At 34.4% G+C, this 24952-nt stretch overlaps 5 protein-coding genes and 1 pseudogene across 9 annotated transcripts; 1 reads left to right on the forward strand and 5 right to left on the reverse strand.

Annotated features, from left to right (window-relative positions):
- Positions 1–430: 430 nt before the first annotated feature.
- LOC140991342 (GDSL esterase/lipase At5g33370-like) lies at positions 431–2668 on the reverse strand (annotated as a pseudogene).
- A 1334-nt stretch (positions 2669–4002) lies between these two features.
- LOC140991341 (uncharacterized) lies at positions 4003–9282 on the reverse strand. Of its 3 annotated transcripts, XM_073461253.1 has the most exons (6): positions 8853–9282; positions 8567–8718; positions 8174–8245; positions 6293–8069; positions 5153–5303; positions 4003–5057 (listed from the first exon to the last, which is right to left on the reverse strand). In XM_073461253.1, exons 4-6 carry the CDS (start codon positions 8006–8008, stop codon positions 4333–4335), a joined length of 2592 nt encoding a protein of 863 aa, XP_073317354.1. In that variant the 5' UTR covers positions 8009–8069; positions 8174–8245; positions 8567–8718; positions 8853–9282; the 3' UTR covers positions 4003–4332. The 3 variants fall into 3 exon arrangements, with proteins under 3 accessions (XP_073317354.1, XP_073317355.1, XP_073317353.1); XM_073461254.1 differs by having other exon boundaries at positions 8174–8718; positions 9102–9282; XM_073461252.1 differs by having other exon boundaries at positions 8174–8718; positions 9026–9282.
- Positions 9283–13023: 3741 nt separating this feature from the next.
- Positions 13024–14896, reverse strand: LOC140991725 (F-box protein 7-like). 2 transcript variants are annotated; one of them, XR_012177944.1, is made up of 3 exons: positions 14615–14867; positions 13917–14127; positions 13024–13328 (listed from the first exon to the last, which is right to left on the reverse strand). XR_012177944.1 is itself a non-coding variant. In XM_073461845.1 (3 exons), exons 1-3 carry the CDS (start codon positions 14879–14881, stop codon positions 13269–13271), a joined length of 516 nt encoding a protein of 171 aa, XP_073317946.1. In that variant the 5' UTR covers positions 14882–14896; the 3' UTR covers positions 13024–13268. The 2 variants fall into 2 exon arrangements, 1 of the variants encoding a protein (XP_073317946.1); XM_073461845.1 differs by having other exon boundaries at positions 14637–14896.
- A 172-nt stretch (positions 14897–15068) lies between these two features.
- LOC140991787 (photosystem I reaction center subunit IV, chloroplastic-like) lies at positions 15069–16904 on the forward strand. Its single transcript, XM_073461959.1, has 3 exons — positions 15069–15074; positions 16662–16721; positions 16799–16904. The coding sequence occupies exons 1-3, from the start codon at positions 15069–15071 to the stop codon at positions 16901–16903; spliced, it is 171 nt and encodes a 56-aa protein (XP_073318060.1). The 3' UTR covers position 16904.
- Positions 16905–17004: 100 nt separating this feature from the next.
- On the reverse strand, positions 17005–19042 carry LOC140991082 (protein LOW PSII ACCUMULATION 1, chloroplastic-like). The gene is made up of 4 exons (XM_073460998.1): positions 18706–19042; positions 17692–18264; positions 17476–17526; positions 17005–17246 (listed from the first exon to the last, which is right to left on the reverse strand). Exons 1-4 carry the CDS (start codon positions 18900–18902, stop codon positions 17105–17107), a joined length of 963 nt encoding a protein of 320 aa, XP_073317099.1. The 5' UTR covers positions 18903–19042; the 3' UTR covers positions 17005–17104.
- Positions 19043–19464: 422 nt separating this feature from the next.
- Positions 19465–24148, reverse strand: LOC140991081 (argininosuccinate synthase, chloroplastic-like). Of its 2 annotated transcripts, none has more exons than XM_073460996.1 (12): positions 24042–24148; positions 23883–23928; positions 23539–23647; positions 23372–23424; positions 23193–23274; positions 22678–22819; positions 22010–22058; positions 21615–21797; positions 21197–21271; positions 20928–21113; positions 20505–20593; positions 19465–20364 (listed from the first exon to the last, which is right to left on the reverse strand). In XM_073460996.1, exons 3-12 carry the CDS (start codon positions 23603–23605, stop codon positions 19812–19814), a joined length of 1479 nt encoding a protein of 492 aa, XP_073317097.1. In that variant the 5' UTR covers positions 23606–23647; positions 23883–23928; positions 24042–24148; the 3' UTR covers positions 19465–19811. The 2 variants fall into 2 exon arrangements, with proteins under 2 accessions (XP_073317097.1, XP_073317098.1); XM_073460997.1 differs by having other exon boundaries at positions 23883–23908; positions 24042–24101.
- Between the last annotated feature and the right edge of the window lie 804 nt (positions 24149–24952).

Here is a 24952-nt window from a genome sequence, read left to right on the forward strand (position 1 = left end):
TTTCTTTTATATTTTTTTTTTATTTTTTTCCATTTTAAAAAAAGAATTGAAGATTTTATTATTAAATAACAACCAATAAATAAAGCCGATCATATCATATAATATAAAAATAAAATATATTATATCACGTAGAAAGAGTGCGAAACTAATTTGTTAAATAAGTGTAAATTTAATGCTGCTACTCATGAAACATAGTTTTTATTTTTTATTTTTTTAACAAATATATACCTTTTTCTATATTTTCTTTTAACTATTATGAGCATGTTCCCCATTATAAATAAACCTCATTCCTAGAATATTTCTAGAATGCATTTGATTTCATCCGAAGCGTACGATTTTCTTCATCAATATTAGCACTGAAATTATATAATTTGGGTAACTCGATATATGAAAATCTAGATATAAATTATAACTTTTATCGTACGTCCGAAGTTAATTATCTCAATTCAGTCAAACCTTTTTGTAGCAAACACAAATCGATTATCATAACTCAATCCGAAGACCAAATTAAAAATTATTTGTAGTTTATTAATGTCGAATGGAATTAATATCAAGATTAAGCCATGGAATCGAGCTTCATGATGGTGCTGAGATTCATTGGCGACATGTATTGTTCGGAGCCATTGAATATAGTCCGAACGATGATCTTGTTGGCCCTTTCGGTGGGGTGGTAGGGATCCCAGAACGCGAATACGTCTCTGTTGGGGCACAGATTGGACGCAGGCGTACACAGTCCTATGCCATTATAAGGCCCTTGTCCGCAACACGCCACCTTTGCTGTCTCGAAACCTGTCCCAATGGAATTAAGAAAAATGCTCATGAGGCTAGTTTCGACATCTTTCAAATAAAAATATATATATATATATTTTCATAATCTTATTATAATTATAAATCATGCACGGTATTATGAAAATTACAAGATTCGTCCTCTATTAATTAACTTGTTCTTCCTTTTTTCACATTTTTTGTCGTCGTATTTATATGATGTCGGATATTGCTAATATATTTGTGTTATGTCTGCAGCATTTCTTTAAAAAAGAATGTACAAATTTATACAACGGGTAATTATCTCACCATGGCCAAATACGTTCATCAATATCACTTGATGTATGCAATTTATTTATAAGATGATGAGGTGTATGTAACATAAAATGAAATGCATGCAAACGACATTATAAATTTACGACCGGTTAAATAATGTCACCTCATCTATAGAGCAACGACATTAACATTTCCGAGTTCTGAGACAGTAAAAAAAACCTCATGCAAATGTTATTTTATAAAATAAATTGATGCATTACTGATTTGACTGAGATCAGCATTTACCGTAGGCGAGCGGATCGTGAATGAAATCATTCTGGATTTCCTTGGCATTAACAGCGACAAATATGTCTGAACCCACTTCTTGATTTAGGGTGGCGATCATTTGGATGAGCAAATTGTTAAATATTTCTGAGGCGCGTTGAGGTTCCTCCGCACATTGGCCGTCGGTGCTCCTGGTGGCCCGCTCTGCCGGCACGCAGCCGAGCGGTCCCATCCCCGTCACCAAAACTCTTCTGCCTCCCAAATCGTACAGCCTCTGGCATGGATATATAAATCGGTTATATATATATATACATNAGTAGATGGTTAAAATCCTGGAGATTATACTGAAGTCTTCTGACAGTAATTGGGGTCAAGAAATAATTATTAACAAAATCATTGCCACCAAGTGTTATCAGAACTAAAGCTTTGTTAACAAGATTTTTGGCCTCTTCTTCCCCGATTAATGACTTCACTCGCTGCTGGTACTTTTCGAAAAACTCCAATTGCGTGTACATTCTTATAATGTTTACCTGCAATCACTCGATAAAAGTTTCCGAGCTTTTTTAATAGTTAATTATGGGAAATTAGTTGCAATTATTTAATCCAATGAAGTCAACTTTTAATCAGAAATAATATGTATGTATGTATGTATGTATGTATACAAGTATATATATAGCACATGCATTTAAAAAGAAAGAAAAACCCTTTCAAATTTATGACCTTGAGACCCTAGCTAGCTAGCCAGGTTCCTATTAATTTGGATCCAAACAACCTTAATTTACTGGCTAGGTAATTTGTAGGAAATGATCTAGTAATTATTCTGTAAAGTTTCTTACAAACTGAAACCCGGTATCGTCGAGAATTCCTATTCCGGCAGAGGCAAAGTTTGCTCCGACCAAAAGCTTTTTCCCTGTTAATTCAGGGCTCAAATATGGCAGTGTCGATTCCGCACCTAGCTCCTGACCTAATAATAAGATAACCAGCCAAACTAGTTAATCTAAAAAAGTCATCACTCGTTTTTCCCTTAAATTAAATTAATAAAACATGCAGGAAAAATGTATTCAATCAGCACGTATATATATACTTATGAGATCAGGGAGATTGTATCCATTGGAGAAACGGCCGGTAGGACGGTGATTGGGGTAGTCGATGCCATATGGCGGCGAGTCCGCCCTGGCTGTGGTGGCTAAATAGTTGTTGTTGCCGTTATCCACCAGGGAATCCCCGAATACGAAGAAAGCACGTGAACTCTCCACCGACGGCACCACGGTTGCCGCCGTGGTGAAAGCTAGAGCAACAGCAAAAATGGCGTATGAAGAAGACATGAGTAGACAAGCAAATTACAATAATCTTTAACTTAAAATATTGGTTGGTAAATGGTGGTGAATATGTACACACACACACATATATATATATAAGGGGAAATTAAGTTGATTAATTAATGTTTTTTGTTGAAACCCTAATAAATGGCAGATGCCAGCAATATCAGAGTGAGTGCAAAACTGGAACTAGCTAAGCAAAAGACAAGCTGCCTGGTTTGAATTAAAGCAGCTGTAGTTGTTATATCAAAAACTGTAACATTAAGTCAGTCAAGTTATACTACGGACAAGGAGAGCTAAACTTAGAGAAATATTCATTGTTTAAAATTATGTATAACAATATCTCAACTCATACCATACATTTCGATTGTTGTAATAGAATAGTGGAGATAATTAATGTTCTCAATAGTAATTGTACTACCTTGCAATTATATGAATTGAACGCGCATGATTTTGATTTAGATACCGATTAATTTGTAGGTTTGGACATATATTGTTACTAAAATAATGTCTTGCCGTCAAGATGCCCTAAATCTTTTAAACCCTCTAATAGCTCAAATGTTTTTAAAGATTTAAGAAATTATCACACCGTTGTACCACGTAAAGTCAAAACTCAAAACTACTGTTTTTCTGAAATAATAACTAATATGCACTTAAAATGTTGAATTTAATGAAAAAAAAATTTTAAAATAAATTTTTTTATATTGAAGATGGCTCCAAGAAGTAATTAATTAATTAAAGCGATTAGCTTTAATTTACAGCTAGCTACAGTACATATTTAATAAATTCACGAAATTACCGTAATCTGTCACAAATTTTCATCATATTATTGTAATGTACATTTGATTTTAACCAAATTCATGTAATTAATTAGAATACAAAATATATATGAAAAATAATTGGGTATTAAACAAACAAAAATCGAATTTATAATATAATACTTAAAATACCCTTCATTTTTTTCCCAACTCCAAAAATTAAATTCATTGTTTAAATTATTATTATTATTATTACATAAAATAAGCTTTTGAAAAATATTAGCAAGTAATGCACCTGTTCACCAACTACTATTTAATGACACAAAATCAGAATTCAAATTAAACAAATAGAAATAGCCCAACGTTCTGGAATAACATTCCACTGATCAATGGCTATTTCCTTTTAGCTAAAGAATTAAAAGACTAATGTTTAAAATTAACTTACCTTTAACTAGTTTCTCCAAACTAAACAAAATAGCATTCGACTTTTAACCAAAATATTGATAAATAAATTAAATCTGTTAAAATATAAAATTATTGATGTATTGTTTTTGACAAGTTTAATGGAAAAATATGCAACTTTCGAATCTAGTAAAAAGTATAAAAAAAAAATAGACACAAAAGAAAATGTAAATTCTGATATATGATTGTATAATGTGGACTCTTCTTTTATCCAGACACCTCGTGTAAGGCAGAACTAAACATCTATTGTTCGTTTCAGTAAATAAATTGCGTCATTCTGGTACTAAACAAATTCAAAGGATATCCAAAAAAATATAGAGAAGAGGAAAAATGGCTGCACATTACTTGCAGCAAATTGGGATCACTGGACAAAAAGTGGAACGATGGGTTGATAGATATTTGTGTAAAACCATAATAAGAAAATAACAGATCGTTGCACGAGGATGATGATACAATTTACTGAACGAATAAACGGTGGATTTTTATAGTCAACCTGTAAGTTCAGCCACAGCCTCCTGCAGGAGCTCTTCCAGCAACTTAGCCTCAATTTCATGACCAAAATTATCAATCTCTAATCTAAAACGATCGATCCACCACTTCCCTACCACTTCCTTTCTCACTACCCTCTCCAAAAACAGGTCGTTCTCGTCCCCACTATCGTCTGACATACATTTGACCTCACAAGAAAACCAAGCATTCATTCGTGTCCACACCTCATCTAGCACTGTGTGTGATGATGCATCGTCTAATAAGTTATAGTCAGCTTTAATGGATAGAGTGGAGCTTTGGCCTGAGACCGACCCATATTCTGCAATTTCAACTAATGTGGCATTCACATAATCAAAAACAAGCTTTCGAGTCGATCTTTTTTGCCTTCGTTTTGCCTCATACAGTATGTCATGGTCTTGCATATCTACGTATTTGTCTCTTAACGATGGGTCCAATGGGCTTTCAGAAGAGTGCCATTTGGTTGTAAATGTGTTAAATTGCATCATACCTTGCACATTGGCTGCAGATAAAAGTGTCTTGACAAAAGAAAACCATTCTTGTTCTTCATCATCCGTCCCTTGGGACGTCGAGGATTGGTTTGGGGAGTATGACGAGGCCATGTCCATACATGAATCATCCCACGTAGGAGTTCGAGCAATGGATCCTATAGGTGATGATTTGTCAATCAAGTTTGACCTAACAAGATTGACAGGTGACTTAAAACCTGTTGCGTGAAAGAATGATTACAGATCAATTTTAGCTCAAGAACATATCAGACGAAAAAATGAGTTGATGTGAAATTCATGCAGTATGTTTCACCTTGTTGGTCAGGCTTCACATAATGTGGAAACGTTGTTGCTGAATGTTGATCATCTTCAAAGGGTCGATCTAAGACAGAAATTGGGCTAGGCTGATCCAAGTTCTCACTGGGTTTTCCAAAAGTTGTAGGGTTTCTCGTGGACAATCCTGTCTGTAAATATAGTAACATAGGATCAATAGTCTCCAATTTTTCAATTAAGATTAATATAATCTAAATGAGCAAGTTTTCTAATGGCAAAAGTTTATCAACTATTCAACATCCTAATCGTAATTAAAGTTATAAACGAATCGACCCAGTTCGCGAGCTTTCCGAGCGGACTCGATAAATATTTGATTTGTATTCGAATTTATCGAACTCGAGCCGAACTCAAACATGTTCGGACTTTTTTCGAGCCGAACTCAAGCCAAGATTATTTTATTCGATAGTTCACGAGCCTTAATATTTTATTAATATATATAATTAGATATTAAATATATATGCATTTTGAGCTTTTCGCACGTTTCGAGCTTTCGAACCTTCATTCTCGACCCTTACTATCCCCACAATAGTTCGTATATTTCAAGTCGAACTCGAAATTCGTAACAAACCGAATTCAAGCCAAAAAAATTAAACTTTCCGAGCTTCGAATCGAGCCCGACCTCGATTATATTTAATTCGAGTCTAATTCAAACCTTCAATTTTAAATGATATCCGGCTCGATTCGGTTCGTTCACAACTCTAATCATGAGTAGAACAAAACCGATGGCAAAGCCAGGAGCAACTCTTAATAAAAACCAAATATTCATTCTATTGTCAAGGAATAAACTAAAGCAGCAAATGTGAAGGAAAACTAAATCAAACATTCAGTGCGCTAGATAAGCTGAAAGGAAATATGTTCACATTTTCCTCAACTAAACAAATTATAGAAAATTCCTATATCTGCCACAGATGTTTTGGTGAATGTAAAAGTGAGGGAATCCACTAAGTAAAGTAGCAATTAGTTCACGGTGAATTTTAGCTGTCTTACAATCAGGTAGGAAGCAACAAAATTGGCTTCTTATAGTCCACAGATCGCAAGTCTCTGACAGTGCAAATAAAGTATGCATCAAGTAGAAAAAAATAAAGTCTTGCCATATAATTACTCAAATTGATGAAATTACCTCGGGAAGTAATGTGCCCAACTTGCCAACTTGATTTGAAAAATATGCTACGTTTGAAGGCTCAGGCAGATTACGTGAAAAATGTTCAGATCCTACGTTGCTAAGACCTGCACTTATATGGGTGTCAATTTGTCCACAATCAATTACGGAGGAGTGAAGCTCATCTTTGATTTCAGATAAAAGGGATTCATCTTTGTGAGATTTTTTGTTCCTTGAGAAAAACAATCTCGACACCTTCAGTTTAAATGAAGATTTAACACTTCTTTCCTTTGTGTCCTTTTCTGGAGCTTCTCGCTGGACCTTATTCGGAAATGATACATCGGTGTTTAACCCGTTTCCATATTTGGAAGAAGAAACAGGTACAGATTTTGATCTCACAAGATTCTTTGGTGAATTATCCAAGTTTTCATTGGTTCTAAGTTCACTACCGATGAAAGAATTTGAATCCATACGTTCTTTATTCAAATTGGCTACTTCAACATGCACAGGTGCCTTTTTCTCGGAAAGTGCAAGCATTTCACCTAATGTGCTAGAGCTTCTTCTTTCAAGTCGCTGTTCAAGACAACTTTCATTGGATTCCATCATGGCCCACCTTTCAGAGAGACGTTTCTTCGCTTCTCTGCAAACTGATGACTCTGGAGAATTGAATACTCTACTAAATGAGGAGGATGAGTAGGGACTTCCATTCCTGTTAATATAATCCCAAGAGTGCCTAGATACAGGTGACATGACTTCTGATTCGCTAAGATTAGCAGTAGAGTATTCCATTTCTGATTTATTAAAGGAACTTTCATCACCTACATAGCCATTGGAAAGCATGGAAGAAGTCAGGGCTTCATCTCTGTGATGCCTCCAAATTTTTTTAAGCATTTGCTGTGTCATAGCCTTTGCAACTTCTTTTGATGCTTCATTCTCACCCTCCTCTATATCCCCAAATAAGTCTTCACCATTTATCACCCTTCGTGACTGTGAATGAGGAGATCCCACAACCTTAACATCGAGTGACTTCAAAGAACTCGGTTTTAGAACTACTATTTGAGTTGGTTGAGGAGAATTTTCAAAATTATTCCAACTTACCGGAGAGGAATTAACCAGTTGGCCTTTCTCCAGTCCATTCAGCACAAATGAACCTTTTTTAATTTCTTTTCCGACTTTATTACAAGATCTAGCAAAGTTATTACTGTCGGCAAGCTTTGAAGGTCTTAGAATGGTGATACGCTTTGTCCCTGGAGGAGGAGGAATAGACTGTAAATTGTAAATATTTTGTGAAATCATTGAATTTGGTTCTTGCAGACACTGGAGGAACAAATTTTTGTAGGCATTCAGCACTTCTAATGTGCCTTGGAATTGCTTAGATTGGCGAAGCTTTTCATCCATAGACAGGCGTTTCGCTTCTGTAAACTTCTGACGAACGAGAGCCATCTTTTTGTCATCTGTAGTTCTATCAAATCTCCCCTTATGTGGTGAGTTCTGCAATATCTCATAAACATCCTTACATTCATTTGGCTCCATGTGGTGAAAGAACTCAATTTGCTGCTCCCAGCAATTCACTTGTATGTTTGAATGACTTCGAGGGTGACTTCTACAATGGTTTTTCTGCATATATGAATCAGTTTCCTGTCTTGGAAGAGTTTCAAGCCCCATTAATTTGGCAATTACATTAGGTGGACTGCGTCTCGAGTCAACTTTTTTAGACATCTCATGGGCAACAAGCATCTTCACGGGGGAACTATTTGATTTTATGTCAGAAGTAGAATTCCGGAAATCAGATAAAAATCTGCAAATGTCACACAGATCCAAATTAAATTAGTGCAAAGGCAAACTTAGCAAAGTAAAGGGCAAGCTTGCATGTTCCGCTCAAACAATAGTACATGACTTCACCAATTTGTCCTCGATTTGGTAACCCGAAGAACTCATTTTTGCTGTCCGATCTGCTACTTGAGCAAGGGGAACCTGTGAAACAATCAGTATAATGTCAAATAGCACACACCAAATCATCACTCGCATCTGACGCATTCTCAGATGCTTGGTAAGTAGTAATAGAATGAACAAAAAATACAATGTACCCTGAAGCATGAAAAGATACAACAAGGAAAAACGAAGGATAACTGTCAAAATTAAAACTTTGCTTGCCAAATTTAACAGTCATTTAAAAATCTGTCAGAATTGTTACAACTGTCAATATGATTGATTTAGAAGAGGAACTATGAGTCTATGATGCATACTAAAGAACATTTTGCACAAAATAGTAGAAAAGAAGATGGAAGTATGTACGATCCTGATGACGCTTATCAGTGAGCAGCTGGTTTGTGGGACCACTACATTCATTTCGAAGAGGTTCACCGTCCTCCCTCGGCACCCTGGAAATATTTTACCAAATCTGCAAATCTTATCCATTCCCACCAATACCATTCACATCTCAATACCTGGAAAAGGAAAATTCTTTTGTAATAATCACCACTCCAAGAGAAACACAACCAGTAAGAAAACAACGAAAAGAAGAATAAATATGGAATGAGAAAAATGGGTAGATAATGTGCTGGGAAGCAAGGCAGTCTACCTGCCGTATGAACATTTGCAGTACATGCCCACGAATTCTCACATCATTAAGTTACAATTCAATATACATCTCCATATAAACTACAAGTTCCTCAGTGATTCGACCAGAATTGCTAAATCAATTTACGCACAGCACACAAAAAGCAGGAACCACAACGAAAACACCACAGAGACCTCCAAAACCGTCAAAGCATCCAAAATCTATACACAGCTATCCTCTGGAAAATAAAGGACAAATCAAACACTTTACAGACTGTTCGTGGAGACTTCGCCGGGATTCAACACCACAGTGACAATGTGGCCAGAGATTCGCCGGGATACATATGCTGAAGCCCGAGCTGTGGTTGTTCCCCCCTGCACCGACACACTGTTGGACCTGACCCTCTTTAAATAGCTAATTTATTTATCAGTTTCGATTCCGTATATGGTATGAGGTGAAGAATTGGATTTCGAAAATATCTTTCAACGGAAACATTAATTAAAATTGGGTTTTTAAACGGGTAATTTGAGAATAATTTTTCAATCTTAAACTTAATTTTATTCTAATTTTTTAGACTTTAAAAAAAAAAATTTGAGGTATCTAATTATTTAAAATTTTCAAAAATACCTTTTTAACTCATTGAATTTTGACACATGATATTATTACTAGGTATGGGCACCTCAATTCTTGAGGTGTCCTACCCAGATTTAGAGCATAACATATGAGTATTTATATTTTTTGTTAGAGTTACTAATTATATGTTTATATTTGTGATCATAGTATTTTTTTATGTTCTTCTGTATTCGTATTCAAACGATTATTATTACAAATTGACATTGTGTTTAACAAAATGAAAAATATGAAAAACAAATCATTTATAAAAGTGAAAATGGTTAGAAAAAAGACTGAATTGGTGTTCAAATAGGAGAAGCTAAATAATATGTTGCAAATTGAATATAATGTATTGGTTTATCTTAAATATAATGAAGGATCTACTTCGTAAATAAGTTATTATAAATTCGAAAATAGAGTATCCGTATTTTGGTATTGGTTGTAAGGGTGTTACATTTAACGATGTTGTTAACGCAAATGAATTTATGAATGAGGTAACTTTAGTTTAAATATGTTGTAATATGAGCATTTAAACAATCAATAGGAGTACAAAAAATTTTAGGGTAATCAAAGAAATTTGAAAAATGTTAATGTAGACATGATTTCAATATGTTTAACTTTTTTTTTTGAATTTAGTTGTTGGATTTATGAATTTTGTAACTTAGGGTTTTTTTATGACATATAAACATGAGAGTTAATATTAATTTATAAAACAGCTGAATAAAAATGATAACAATGATGGGCTAATAAAAAAAATTAAAGTATATGAATAAAAATTGTTTGGAGATCGTTTTAATCTAAAGTTTATAATACGTTTACGCACATGTATAACGACTAAGCATTTTCGATAACATAAGATAAATATTTTATTATTCATTTAACACTTACATCTATTGCACGCAAACATGTACAACTTTAGTGCATGTAATCTTCACAATGGATTTTGTTTGTAATTTCTCTTACCCCATACATACTTTTATGGTTTATTTATTACGTAACGCTTAACATACTTGTTATGTTATAAATTTTCGATATCCATCCTTTGCTAACTACAAATTCAGTATATGAACCAAGTTCAATAGAAAACAATCCTTTACTATACATGTATTGGACATGGACAATATCAATATAACTATCTATTTCAGAAAGATGTGAAAAAACTAAATGGAAGCGTTTACTCCAGTCCAATATAGGACATCTTACGAAAAATACCGAACATGAAATCAAAATCATTGCTTCTACTAAACTATGCAACATGCATTGAAACAATCCTAAATACCAACGATAATTATTAAAATAATATAATAATTTTATATTATTATTTAAATAATATTTATAATCTTTAATATAAATATTTATAACAATTAAAAACAAAAAAAATAAAAAAATAAAGAGCTCCGCGCCAGAGGCACAGAGGAAATAGAGTTGCGTTATTGGAGAAGGAAACCTTGCGCCAAAATGGCTTTGTTGAAGATGCTTTAATGGATCATTTCGATTTCATATTTTATATTNAAATAGAGTTGCGCTATTGGAGAAGGAAACCTTGCGCCAAAATGGCTTTGTTGAAGATGCTTTAATGGATCATTTCGATTTCATATTTTATATTTTGTGGTATTAATGTTCTATTTGTGTGCGTGTGTGTGTATATATATATATATACATATATATTATAATTTATCTAATAATATAAATAAAAATATTTTGATGAGAATATCATCCGAGTAGGTTTCTTGTGAGACAGTCTCACGAATCTTTATCTATGAGACAGGTCAATCCTACCGATATTCACAATAAAAAGTAATACTCTTAGCATAAAAAGTAATACTTTTTCATGGATGACCCAAAGAAGATATCCGTATCACAAAATACGACCTGTGAGACCGTTTCAGACAAGTTTTTGTCATGTCAGTCTAATTAACGTATCAAGTGATTTGAAACCAAAGTGTCTATAGATCGATGACCCAACTCTTGGATATCTTTTTTTTATTGAAAGCTTGATTAGCTGTGTAAATATTTACGAACACAAAAATAAATAATTAATAAGTGACTATACGCACGTCTCGTGAATCTCGTGCAAACGAGATCGTACAATGAGCTCTTTTAAAAAATAATTTATATATGTCTATATTGTACGAAAATGATTAATCTAAGTTAGTTTATTGTAAAACGTTCTAAACAATTTTAAACTCTCATTTTTTTTATCTACATGGGATTAACACGTTCTCATCATGACCTGATCCATCGATCTACCAGCACCGAGAATCTAGAGATACAATTTTGTCACACCTCATACCAAACAAACGCAAATACAATTGCATTTTTACCATATAAGAACTGATTGCATAGTGTCTCAAACACAATATTGAAGTGCACAACTAAGGCAATCAATCAAATTATACTTTGTTAAAGCAAACTTCTAACATATATAAGTTTATTGATGCGTAGACAATTAAAATTTAAAATAGCTACGTAATGTCAGAAATTAAGATAAAGAGAATATTACTATAGATATTTTGGCAAAAAAACACGTTTTATTATTATAATAATTATGAAGCATTTTCCTCGAACTAAGCCTGTGAATGGAAGAGAGTTGACGTGGAATTTTTGATTGGTTGTGAGTCTTGTGACAGGTAAATAAAATAAAATGAGATAATATTTATAAAAACTATATTTAATATTACTTTTACAAATAATTCAACCTCATAAATTTAATAATTTTCTCAATGTATGATTCTGCCAATAATAAATTAATTTTTGTGACAAAAATTTTTGTGATACGATCTTATATTCTATTACAAAAACTTTTGTGATACGATCGCCTGATTCAATTTTGTGATACAAATCTCTTATTAGGGTAAACCGTGAAAAAATATTACTTTTTATGCTTAAATTATTACTTATTATTGTAAATATGCCCATGATTGATCTGTTCCATAGATAAAGATCCGTGATATCGTTTCATAAAAACTACTATGTTCGATATTGGATAGAGCTGAGTACAATTGACTTGTAACATTTAATTGACAAGATGATTTTAAAACTGAAACTACTGTTTGAATTTGACTGTGCGTGATACATTTATTCCCCAAAACCCATCTTGGAAATCTCTAGTGTACAAGGAAGATACAAAGTCTAACATGTGAATCTTGATGTATCTATCTTCCACCCGAGGAGTCACCACCTTTTTATGTGGAAGCTGCTGCTGTTTGTTTGCAGAACCTCTACACGTGTTATAAAATGCAAGTCTTTTTGACTTTTATAATCTTTTATCTACATGCATTTTATGAATTTTTATTCGAAATCCTTTTTACTCCAAATATGATAATAAAAATACAAAAATTATAGTGAGACGATATATATATTAAAAAGAAACCTTGCAGGCTATAGTAGTTTAATTTGTAACACAAAATTGGAGCCGGTAAAGTATAGTCCTCCGTTATCATATTTATATTCTTTTGAAATATCATAGTTATGCGCCCATGTGACTCAAATTCAAGATCTTATAATGAAAAGTTTAAAGATATACTGTCAAACTGTTTTGTGTGGTCATATAGCTATTAAAAGATCATGTAGATAGAGATAATCGAATCATAGCCTTCCATACACACGGCACATCAATATGTACACATTATGTTGAAATTTTACATGTGAAGCTGGGACACAGCAATAGCAGCACCAATAAGTTCAGCATATTTCAGGACACAAGCAACCAAGATGTAATTCAAAAGTATTAGAAAATAAAGTTTCTTATTTACAGATATACATACATATATGCATATACATGTATGTATATGTTAGGCGGAGGTCTCCAACGCGGTGCTTCAATCAACCAGGTACAAAATAATCCATCTTGTCCATAGGCAGATTCAATACTGATGTTCCAACCTACAGTATTAAGGTCAAAGTTAAAACGAATTAAACCCAATCAAGTTGGCACGAATGTTATTTGATTTATATTTCACATTATCAAATGTAACCATCTCGATCATATTCGAATACATTACAAACCCAGGTTGAGTAAAATTTATTTTGTTTAATAGCTTCTGTGCCAACAGGAGCTTAAACAAACTAATGAGGTCGAACAATATTTTGAGTATTTACTCAATGTAAATTTTTTTTTTCAATATTACTCAATAATTTAGATCGAACATCACTAATTGTCTTTGTATTAAACTTTAATTCGAGAGCAAATAGTTCAATTCTTAACTTTCAAACCAACTAAAACAAATTCTTACTTAACCTCAAATTACAAAATATCCAACTTAATTTGGTTAACTTGCAGCTTCTGCCTGAACCAATCCTCGGGTCCAAGAACACACAAAAACATGTGAATGGTGATCAATCCAAGAAACCTTAGAAGTTCAGATCTTTATATTTAAATACAACGCGTCTCATAGATTAACAAAACCATCGCTATCCAAAAATACAAAATCAAGTGTTGTTGAGAGATGAATGGATGAAAGAAATACTTACTTCATCGAATGGTACAAAGACAAAAGGAGTTAAACCCCTTCTATGTGAAATTGCTGGAATGTCAGGATCATGTGTTTCATCTTCTTCCCATCCTTCAACTACTCCAAGAATCTCCTCATCCGACCTGCTGGCCTCCGTATCGTTCACGCCACTGGTAACAAGTGAAAGGAGATCCAATCTATTGTTAGCACCTACTGTTGTACCCCTTAACCTGGATGACATTTCACAAAGTTAGAGAATCGCCAAANTTGGATGAGCAACGGTGTGGTACGGTGCCCGTGATTGATTCTAAAGGAAGAAGACATACACAAACACGGAGAAGAGTATTATCCAAATTTGGGTAGTGGTGGGCTTGCGGTAAGAAGTCTTTAACTCTCCTAACAAACCTTGGCCGGGCCACAATGTAGTACAGGAGCTTGACATCTCTGTTATGTTTTCATGGACTCATACGTATGATGCAGCACATGTACATAAAATATTGGTTTGAAATTTATTAGGAAGAAGAACATGATTTCAGATTAACTGTTTTTTTTATCACACATGAATGATTTTTGCCCCGTCAACAGTAGATAAATGCGCACAGATTGTATTTTACTCATAAATAAACGACATGGGAGCAGGGTAAAGGAGCTGGCCGACCAAAGAAGAAATAACTCTAAAAGAAAGGCAGACAAGAGAAGGAGGAGAAGAGAGCGAACCAAAGAGTCGCAGGGAACCCACCGATCTGCAGAAGTAGAGGAAGAGCGCAGTAGAGGTGACGTCGAGAAGCTGGAGAAGAAGCGCAGTGGAGGCGAAACCGAGGCGCTGGCAAAAGGAGGTTTAAAAAAACGCACGTCGCCGAACCTTTTTTGAAAGCCGATCTCTGGAATGGGGGAAAGAAAGAAGCCAAGAGAAGATGAAAAAGGAAGAGGACAAAGAGCAATTGCAACCGGCAGAGGAAGGGCGAGGTGGGAGAAAGAGCGCATGACACGCGTTTTTGTCCCTATGTAGTGATGTTGTGCAAGAGACACTTGTAGAGAAGCTTACCTGTTACCGGATGAAAACTGGCCAATATGAACTTATTCACGCTTTAAGTATAGTAGATATCTATCGAGTCTTTTTCAAATGCATGCAACCTAAAAACATGCTACTATATTTAGTACCACTAGGAAAATGCAAGTGCGTTACACGTGGTTAACAAAGGATCGAACCATAATTATGAAATTTAGATACTGTCTAAAATCTTTTGAGTAACATCATATTTAAAAGTATTTCTCAATCTAAACAAATCAAAACACAATAGATAAAATAACATGATGACCATAAACATATGACAAACTTTTCAATCAACGTGATTATGACATAATATCAACTTTGTCAAACCAGAAAATATTTTTTTAATCCAAATATCATTCATAAAAAAAAACAATAAAAATAAATTAATAGAGTAATGGATTTACTATGACCCAAACCACATGTACTCAAATGAAGCACACAAAATTATAAGCAATAATAAAAAAAATTCTCTTAATTAATTAAAATTAGCATACTATTGTTAAAATAAAATCACTAAAATTGTTATAAGTTTAATTCAATTGTTTTTGATAACTTTTAACCTTTTATAGATTTTGTTTACTTTTTTATGTTTGTTTTTTAGAATTACATATTTAGATAATTAATTTTATATCAGAATACATATTTTTCGGTGGATATTTTTATCTAAATTTCATTAAAAAATTTCTACATGCAAAAATGCTTCATAAAACAAAAATTTACTGGCTGTAAACAAAACATAAAGATTGCTTCCTCTAACATCCATTTTAAGGGGAAAAGATTTCTAAAATTATTTTCAAAATAATCTCAAATTTAGTCAAAAATTCACTAACGATATTGATAAAAGAAGATGATATGCCAAATCAGTATATCAACTGCTATAACTATTAAGTCTCATTACAAAAAACTTGAATCACTTGATATCATGAAAGATTTTCATTCACATGATTGTAATATAACAGAATAAGATATGGTAAAAATGAGAATGACTTGAACATTATCAACTATAATGGAGCGAATTTCTACATATTTAACATCATCTTTGGGACAAAACTAAAAACTGAGTTAATATAAATATATATTCTACCTTTCTTCTCAAGTGATAAAAAAATGCCCTAACCAATAAAGAGACATCAGATATTTATTTGTGTCATCAATTGCTAGCTCTAGGGAAACGTCAAAGGTTAAACAAATTATATATGTGAACAAATGAAATGAAAACAAAATACTACAATCATCATAATAGAATGCAAAATCTCTTTTGACAAACAAATGTCACAAAGAGGGGAAAAAAAGATGAAAATAACAAAAAACGAATGTCACAAAGAAGAAAAAGAAAAGCATTGAGAAAACAATTTAAAAAAAGTAAAGAAGAATGATAAAACAAGTGAAAAAAGAATACAAAGATAATACTAAAGGTCAAAAGAATATAATAAACACATGAACTAAAAAATAAATGCACAAGACATCAATTTCTACCAACATAAATATAATTGAAAGATAACTACTAAAATGAATTAAATCCTATTAACTTTAACATGGACAATGACTAAAATAACCCTATCAACTATATCAAAATGCAAAACAAAAGGTCATAATAGTAAGCTCACAAATAGAACTCATATATTTATAGGTATATATATATAGATATAGATATAATCGTGGTATGTGGAACAAAACAAGTTTAATGGCTTAACGTCGTTGATCTTTCAGGTTAAAATTACAAGGAGAGAATCGTATTGGTACAAGGGCGTTGGCTCTGCAGTCGACCAGGTTAATTACACATGCTCTCGTGTGTGTGACATTTTTGTGCTCAGGTACTTATTCCATCATGTATCTTAATCGAGCAGGATCCCGGCACTCGTTATCTGGTGGTTGTCCGGTTCAACAAAGGGAATTATGCTAACGTATCCACCAACTACTACGCGTTGGATGAAGTTGAACTGGTTGCGTAGACCTTGCTTGCGTTGTGCTATTATTTGTAGCAACATATTTGTCTTTCGATGTTTGATTCCTTGGTTATGTGTAGCGTGTGAATTAATGATGGTAACATGAATGAAAAGAAAAGGCTTCAGATGTATAAAGGTGTAACAGAAGGATAGCTTTAGAGAAGTTTCAAAATTCATACATACACCAGGAAAGAGTAAATTTACTGCTCACAAAACTCTTCCATCCATGCCATCGAGAAGACCAGTCCATATCCCTTTCACTGGTGGTAATTGCACAACGAAAGCATTCCACGGTGGATAACCGACTCCACTGCCTCGAACTCGACCATCCATTCGGAGAGACAAATACCTTCACATAAGAACAAGAACCCGTCTTAAATATTATCACCAATACTTTGTATAACACAAGGAGTGAAGAGAAATCATGAAATGTTTTATTCAGAAATCTTCCTGAACCCGTGTCATGCCATGAAAGAATGATAGCATGTAACAAGAATCAAGTTATTTTCTCATAAATTTAAATAAGATAGTGTGTCCCTGCAAACGAGATATTTTTGAGAAAACATTAGATTACTCACACTGGAGATTCAGGGGAGATATTGGCCAGTTTCTTTTGTTCATCTAACCACCTGTAGTAAACAAGATACAAAATAAGAAGTGTTACAGTAATTTCAATTTTTTCTTTTTCTCATGAAATGTATGATCACAATCGAAAATTGGGAATCAGTGGTGAGAGGGGATAAATATGGAGAAAAGAAATTAGTCATTCACTTTACCATAGATAGATGACTTACGCTGCCCATTCAGTGGCAAGAACAGGAGACAGCTGCCATAGCCTTTTTCTTTTGGCGGTGATTTCCTTTGTTTCTTCCGTTTCTTGAAACTGAAAGTTAAGCAAAGTTCCATCAGAAGCACAAGGGACAACGAGCACTCCTCTCTCAAGAAGAGACTCGGTGAAAGGTTCACTAAGTTTGAAGGACTCTTCAATGAAAGATGCAGGGCCAGCTAAGATGACAAGACGAGCTATTCCCCGAAATGCGCTGAGCGGAAGAATTTTCTTCTCATCTATCCGAAGCTTAAGATTTGAGAGATTCTCCTCCCTCGAAAGTCTAGCTAACTGAGCATTTTTGGCATTATTCTCCTGGTAATAAAGAAATCCAAAAATAGATACAGCACCAAAATCTATTGCAATACCCTTGAGGATCTCAGGAACCTCAGCTGCTCTGGATGAATTAGCTAAGGCACCAATGAGTTGAGTGATGGCTATAAATCCTCCAAGAGAACCACTTGCCACAAAAGCAAGATAAAAGAACATTCGAAGAGTGCGGAAAGGAGAAAGAACCTCACTACGTATTTTAGCTGTGGAACTGGATATGAAATAAACTCAAGATTACAAGGAGGCTTCACTTGTTAGACAAAGCCTGAACACATGCCATCGAAGAATTTGGACAGGATCATGCGAGTCATACAAAATAATAAACAGATAGTTGCAATATTTGTGGCATAATATTTCTACTTGCGATACCATGCGAAAAACAAAAGTTAGATGCGCATTCGCTATTTTATGGTCGACAGAAAACAAAACTAGCATTTGCTAGCAGCTACTTGGCATTGCACACTTTATTAACCCATTCATATAACTGATGATAGAACATATCACGAAACATCTTATTCCTGAGGTTTTGTCCATTCATTTTTAACTGTAAAGATAAAAGTCCGCAAATAACAAGAAACATGCCCACTAAATACTTATGTTTTATTCAGATAGTTGAAGCACACTGTCAATCGGAGTTGGAATAAGAAGGAACCTAATCTCTGAAGACGAGGGTCCGTTGGATGCAGAGCAGATGACTCGACTTCTAAGGCATTGTGTGAAGTAAACAGAGGCAACGGCTGGGCTGAACACATTTACCGTGAATTGGCCAGAAAATCCGAGGCACTTGTTACCGTGATTGCAAATGGGACGTGCAGTGATAAGAGTGGATAGCCGCAACGCGGCGGCCATGGCTGTTTGAGCCACCAAGAAACGGCTGAGCAGTTGACGGTAGTTGTTTCAATTGCGGAGACACCGCCTGTTATTATATCTCGAGTTGTGGCTCTTATTTTGGATGATCTGTATGCGACCACGGAGACCGGCAGCGCCTTATATTTTTATATATCAAGTATAATAATGATTAAAATAAAATTGATTTAAATTATATTTCTATAATTTAAAATATAAAGAAGAATTAAAAGAAAAGATTTTTTTTAGAAAAATTGATGTCCTTAATGTTTGGCACAAGACAAAATCCGCAAGCTAGGAGGATAACCCTTTTTCCCGAGCAACAAAATTTCCTGGATCATGCATTCAATAGTTGCATATTATACCTGATACATTATTAATTGTTGTTTCGTGCTGGACAATTGTTCACCTTTTGGAACTGTTGATTTGAATAGTTTATATGGGATATAGCTTAGAGTCGTATGAATCTTCGGTAGCAGGATAGATTTTTAAGTTGCATTGCTTGCTGTTTTGAAGCTTCTTATGTTTTAATAGGCCTTCTGTTTCCAAATCAGTTTCGGGTATATAAAAAATATAATGGTAGAAGCTGAGCTCTTTGAATTGCCTAGAAAAAGAATCTATGACAGCAACACATAAGATGAGATGAGATAATTCTTAAGCATTATGACAAGGTAAACTAGCATGATCCTATTTTAATCTTGCTGTTTTATGAGCCAAAAACTCCACTCTGGGACCATTGATGGCATGCAGGTGGAATTTCATGGTCTGGCCGGAACTTCAAAGTTTTTATCACGAAACTCGTCAATTCTCGAAAAGGAACACGGCATCAACTTAACACAGAATCAGCACATTGCACTTACAACCCTCAGCTTGGAAAAGCAGAGACAGGCAGATTGGCCAAGTCAATATATATTAGAGGCTCTTGTCAAGCATAGCACGGACCCTTATCGGCAATCCATAGAGCCGTATGAAGCCAGCAGCATCAGCTTGATTGTAGATTTCCCCACTCTCGAATGAGGAGATGTCTTGTCTGTAGAGACTGTTAGGACTTTCCCTACCAGTTACACTCACAGATCCTTTATAAAGCTTGAGAGTAACTGATCCACTGCTACTTTTTGTGATTTCTGTCATGAAAGCATCAATTGACTCGCGAAGTGGATCAAACCATCTGCCGGCATATACTAACTCGGCATACTTCAGGGCAAGAAAATCCTTCGTCTGCATGGTTTCACGATCAAGTGTCAGAGACTCAAGTTCTCTTGCAGCTGTGAAGAGGATTGTTCCACCAGGAGTTTCGTACACCCCACGGCTCTTCATTCCCACAAGACGATTTTCAACCATATCTACACGGCCAATCCCATGCTTCCCACCAATTTCATTTAGCTCTGAGAGAAGAGATGCAGGAGACAGTTGCTTTCCATTTATCGAAACAGGGAGACCCTCAACCATACCAATATTCACATACCTGCAAGTATGGGACTATGAGGAATAGAAGTAACCAATAATTAACCATAGTGCAAACATATGCACAAAGCAATGTAAAAAAGGTTTGATGGCAGGGATAAATTATTACAAAATAAAATAGATGAAGTTAAGGCAACTAACTCAGGTTGATCCGGGGCCGCTTTTGGGTCGACCGTCATCATGTACATGTCCTCCATAGGCTCCTTTGCAGGGTCTTCCAAGATATCCCCCTTAAACATTAATATACCAAAATGGATGTCAACATTTGGACAATGAGGACCAGAGGTAAGGAGCATGTACACAGTACAAGATCACAGTCGTTAAAATTTATAAAGCTATAACTATATCCCGTAGGCATGATATGAATTTCAGTGACTCAACCTGTCAACCAACTGATTGATAATGCAAATAAAACAACTCCTCTAAGCATAAATATCCCTAAGCTCATAACATATTAATATGCTGCCTTGAATCTGGTGCCATAAAAAATATCCGAAGGGTATGAATATAGAAAATGTAATGAAATTTCCTCACATAAAATCAAAATATAAAATTAACACTCACCTCATGGCTGAGGTGCCACAGGTTCCTATCTCTGCTGTAGATGGATTTCTTTGTTACTGGAACAGGCACATTATGCTTTACAGCATATTCAATTGCATCTTCTCTTCCCTTAATTTCCCATTCCCTCCAAGGAGCAACGACACTTAGTTCAGGATTCAGAGCAAAGAAAGTCAGCTCAAACCGGACCTGTAACGAAGAAGAGAAAACTAAGTGGAAAAGAAAAGCTTCCATAAGAATCAAAATGTATCGACAGAAATCCTATAGCATGCCTGGTCATTTCCTTTCCCTGTACATCCATGAGAAACAGCATCAGCTCCAACTTCTTTGGCCACATCAACCATGGCCTGCGTTTTGAATGCATTGATATGTACACTAAGAGAACAAAGCAACACAACTAAAGACAAATCCCAAAGAAATTTTTTTGCGAAGATGGGGTAGCTAAGAGGAAGCATTGACAAAACAATGTAAAAATATCAAACGTTGATCCCTTTTCATCCAGTTAATAAGTATGCAAACAGGAAACGAGTACATAAATGATACACTTAAGGATAAGACTTCATCCAATTCCAATAACTAAAAAAGATGAATACATTTTTGAATAAAAGAAACAAAAACCAAGGAGTGAAATATTATCTGAAAAACAGGAAATAAAAGCCGAATTTCCTCTTATATATTTTCATTAGGTACCTTAGCAATAACAGGTCGGGCCATTGAAGTCCCGAGCAAGTACTTTCTCTCATAGATAGCACCAGCTCGCAAGCAAGGAAAAATAAAATCTCTCACAAATTCCTCTTTCAGATCCTTCACCACTAGTTGACACGCTCCACTAGCCTTGGCCTTTTGTTCCAGACCTTCTAATTCTTGAACACCCTAAATTTGAAGATTTTGATCAAAAACAAGACTGTAAACAAGAGAAAAGGGCAAACTATTCCTACCCTTATTATTCCTACATTTATGTTATCTGTCAACAAAATAATTAACTTCAGTCATGATTCTCATTGTATTTTCAAGTTTCAACTGTAACTCATACAAATATCAGATTTTTATGAATTGATGAAACCGTGCATATTGAATTCACATACTTGGCCAACATCTGCAGTGAAGCAAACAACTTCGCAGCCATAATTTTCCCTGCATCGCCCAAGCAGAAAAAGAAACGTAAATACACTAAGAAACAAGTGCGGTAAACTTTCCCTTCATCTATTCATTCTCGACTTCCAATGTTTGCAAATTTAGACATCTTTCGAATTGAGGTATGCATACACAGGTGTGCGAAGTTTAAGATTAACAATCAAGAATAATATTGTTCAACAAGAAAAAGTTCCATAAAAGTTGGACCCAACCCTTGCAGTAAACAAACTGGTGTCTGACTTCCCAGAGTAAAGAGTAAACTGAAATCAATGCGTCTTTATTGAAGTAACTTTAGTTTCAAAATGGAAGAACAGACTTGCAGTTTATACATCTGAGTATATGTCTGCAACATCTCAAGGCCTTAGTTCTCAAAATCGTAATGTGGAACTCCAAGTTTCATTGAACATAAACATTTTATAAACAAAGCAACAGAATGTTCCATTAGATTTAGGATAAATTGTATCATGGAAATAAAAAAAAAATGTCCATTCTCAAAGATAACTGGAAAGTAACAAACATATGCTTTGTATTTGAAGGATAAGAAATTAGATAAAGAGCCACCTCATGTTAACCAAGTGTAAAATTTATCGAAGTTCAAAAGATGAAGCTAATGAAATACCTAAGCCAAGGTACAATTACCGAGGTATCTAGACCACCACTATATGCCAGGACGACTTTGTTCAACTTTTTACGCAGAATTTTTCCATCCACACCACCATAAACCACTGTCTCTTTGTCACTAGTCGAAACTGCTCGTATAGCTGCATCAAACAAATTCATTATGGGTCAGGGTCACAAGTGCTATAAACTTACAAGTGTTGAAATGCTGAGCTAAGCCATTACTAAAATTTGTGTGATTGGGAGAAATTGATAGCATTTCCATGAAACCACATAAAAAAAGAGCACCCTTTGAGCCAATTTTTTGTCTTGACAGGCATGCATGGTCTAGGATATAACATGGTAGGAAAAAGGGAAAGTAAAACGGCAGCCTCGAAGCCACCACATTTTGTGAAATTTCAATTACACTTGGAAAAATTAAACTCCATTAATGTTGTAGTTACATGATCATAATCAAAAAATAAACAAGACAAGCAAATGATGGAACCATGTGGTATAGAACAATTAAGCTCGTACCACGATTGCTACATGTGAAACCAGAGTTAGATCTGGCCTGGACAACGGCATGACCATTAAACTCGCTGGATTTTACTCCTACCTAGCATCGAGAAAAGGGACATGAAAAATCCTCAAGAACGCCATCCCTTTTATCATTATAATAAAAATGGTGCATTTGAATGACAAAGTAAAAATACCTCTAATTCATAAGCCAACTTTATTGGACAATAAAAAATATCATACAGGCGACCTAAATTCACATTGTAAGAAATTACTTAAAATCACATTTAAAACCATGTAGGAATAAAGCAAACTGTTATTCTTGTTATCAACCAAAAAAAAAAGATTTTACACTGTAAAATACCTCTTTTAGGACCTTGGAATAGGAGATTAGTAGAAGAACACAAAGAAATACCATGTAACTGAGCCATCCTCTTTCGTCTGAGGAAGTGGGCAATTCAATTTTCCGAGGTCTAAAAATGTAATTCATTCAAATGAGTAAACAAAAACAAAACGTATCTTAATTGAATCAAACATTCCAACAAAAATGCAAGTAGATGCATAAAAACAGCTTAAGCCCGTCAAGAGATCGACTGAAATTGAAAGGGAAAACAAGATCAAAAAACATATAAAAGTAAAGTACAACAGAAAAACCCAGAAAGGATTCAAAGCTACACAGATAAGAAGAACAAAAGGAAAACATGCTACCGGGAACAGCTCGGCGTCGCCTTCGCCTGCAAATAATTCACTTGAACTGCCAAAGCAAGAATTGGAAGTGAGTGAAAGATTCAGTGAACATCTACATGCAAAAATCTACTGGAAAAAAACAAGTATACAGAAGCAAATGAATGGGGGCGGGACAAATACAGTAGAGAAAGCAGAGACAGTAGGGTAGAGCAGTATTATGGTGGTCTTTGCCCCCGTTCATTTCAGTTAAGGTTAACTAGTCGGTTTTTGGGCTTCGCGATACATTGTAAATGGGCCGTTCCAACGGATTGGCTCAATAACATTTTCACGTTCTTTTGTTAGGATATTATTAGTATCCGATCCAAATGGAAAAAGGTCGTTTTGTAGAAAAGAGAGGAAAAAAATGTCTATTTTCCTTGTATTTGGAAGAAAATTGTTTATTCTAAACGTACGATACATTTTTCCTTATTCAAAAAAAAAAACCTTACCATTTGTTTCTTTACAGATCCAAACTTCGCCTCGATCTATCCAACTAATTATTATTTTTTATTACATTGCTTTAAAATTTGAGACTAAAGGGAATAATAGTTATAGGTAGGCTTAAAAATGTATTTGAATTTGATAATTTGAGGATGATCCTGTCCCCATTTGTAGACTTGAGTAACCCATTCATGCACGGTTCAATAGCCAGCCTAATAACAGTTACTCGAGTTAAATAGATAGATTAGATAGATACACGCTTTGCTTTGCTTTGCTTTTTGCAACAAAAAATTAAATGTCTTCCTATGTAGAATTTGAACAGACACAGACATGGTTTATGTTTGGTTTCTAGAACTATCGAGAACAAGCGTTGAATAATAATAATATCTTGTTGCCGATGGTTGATCTTCTTCATGCGTTCAGAATCTCAGATTCAGACTTTATATTAAGAACAAAGAATGAGAAAATTCATTACATACATTGCTGTGTTTAAAATTTTTTTAATTAAATTATATTTTTTTAAAAAAAAATATATATATAATAGTTTTATATATATTTACATTTTATTATTTAGAATATAACAACAAATTTATCCTGACTTTTATATATAG

Source organism: Primulina huaijiensis, chromosome 13, assembly GCF_012295235.1.
Source record: "Primulina huaijiensis isolate GDHJ02 chromosome 13, ASM1229523v2, whole genome shotgun sequence".
Classification (NCBI taxonomy): domain Eukaryota; kingdom Viridiplantae; phylum Streptophyta; class Magnoliopsida; order Lamiales; family Gesneriaceae; genus Primulina; species Primulina huaijiensis.

Bases quoted from the DNA above. Each gene is read 5' to 3' on its own strand.
- LOC140991341 (XM_073461254.1), bottom strand. From the start codon at position 8,008: ATGCTTGTTGCCCATGAGATGTCTAAAAAAGTTGACTCGAGACGCAGT. The intron at 5,304-6,292 runs GTAATTTCATCA...CTATATTTACAG, and splicing joins TGGGCACATTACTTCCCGAG to ACAGGATTGTCCACGAGAAA. The intron at 5,058-5,152 runs GTGAAACATACT...TTCACGCAACAG, and splicing joins TGTGAAGCCTGACCAACAAG to GTTTTAAGTCACCTGTCAAT.
- LOC140991787 (XM_073461959.1), top strand. The intron at 16,722-16,798 runs GTTAATTACACA...TTAATCGAGCAG, and splicing joins TTGGCTCTGCAGTCGACCAG to GATCCCGGCACTCGTTATCT.
- LOC140991725 (XM_073461845.1), bottom strand. From the start codon at position 14,881: ATGCGCTCTTTCTCCCACCTCGCCCTTCCTCTGCCGGTTGCAATTGCT. The intron at 14,128-14,636 runs GTGGGTTCCCTG...AATGTCATCCAG, and splicing joins TCCTCTACTTCTGCAGATCG to GTTAAGGGGTACAACAGTAG. The intron at 13,329-13,916 runs GTAAGTATTTCT...TTAATACTGTAG, and splicing joins TCTTTGTACCATTCGATGAA to GTTGGAACATCAGTATTGAA.
- LOC140991081 (XM_073460996.1), bottom strand. From the start codon at position 23,605: ATGGCTCAGTTACATGGTATTTCTTTGTGTTCTTCTACTAATCTCCTA. The intron at 23,425-23,538 runs GTATTTTACAGT...ATGTGAATTTAG, and splicing joins ATTCCAAGGTCCTAAAAGAG to GTCGCCTGTATGATATTTTT. The intron at 21,114-21,196 runs GCATGCTATAGG...TCTTCGTTACAG, and splicing joins CAGGGAAAGGAAATGACCAG to GTCCGGTTTGAGCTGACTTT.
- LOC140991082 (XM_073460998.1), bottom strand. From the start codon at position 18,902: ATGGCCGCCGCGTTGCGGCTATCCACTCTTATCACTGCACGTCCCATT. The intron at 18,265-18,705 runs GTTCCTTCTTAT...TTTCATATCCAG, and splicing joins CCCTCGTCTTCAGAGATTAG to TTCCACAGCTAAAATACGTA. The intron at 17,247-17,475 runs GTGAGTAATCTA...TCTTATGTGAAG, and splicing joins ATCTCCCCTGAATCTCCAGT to GTATTTGTCTCTCCGAATGG.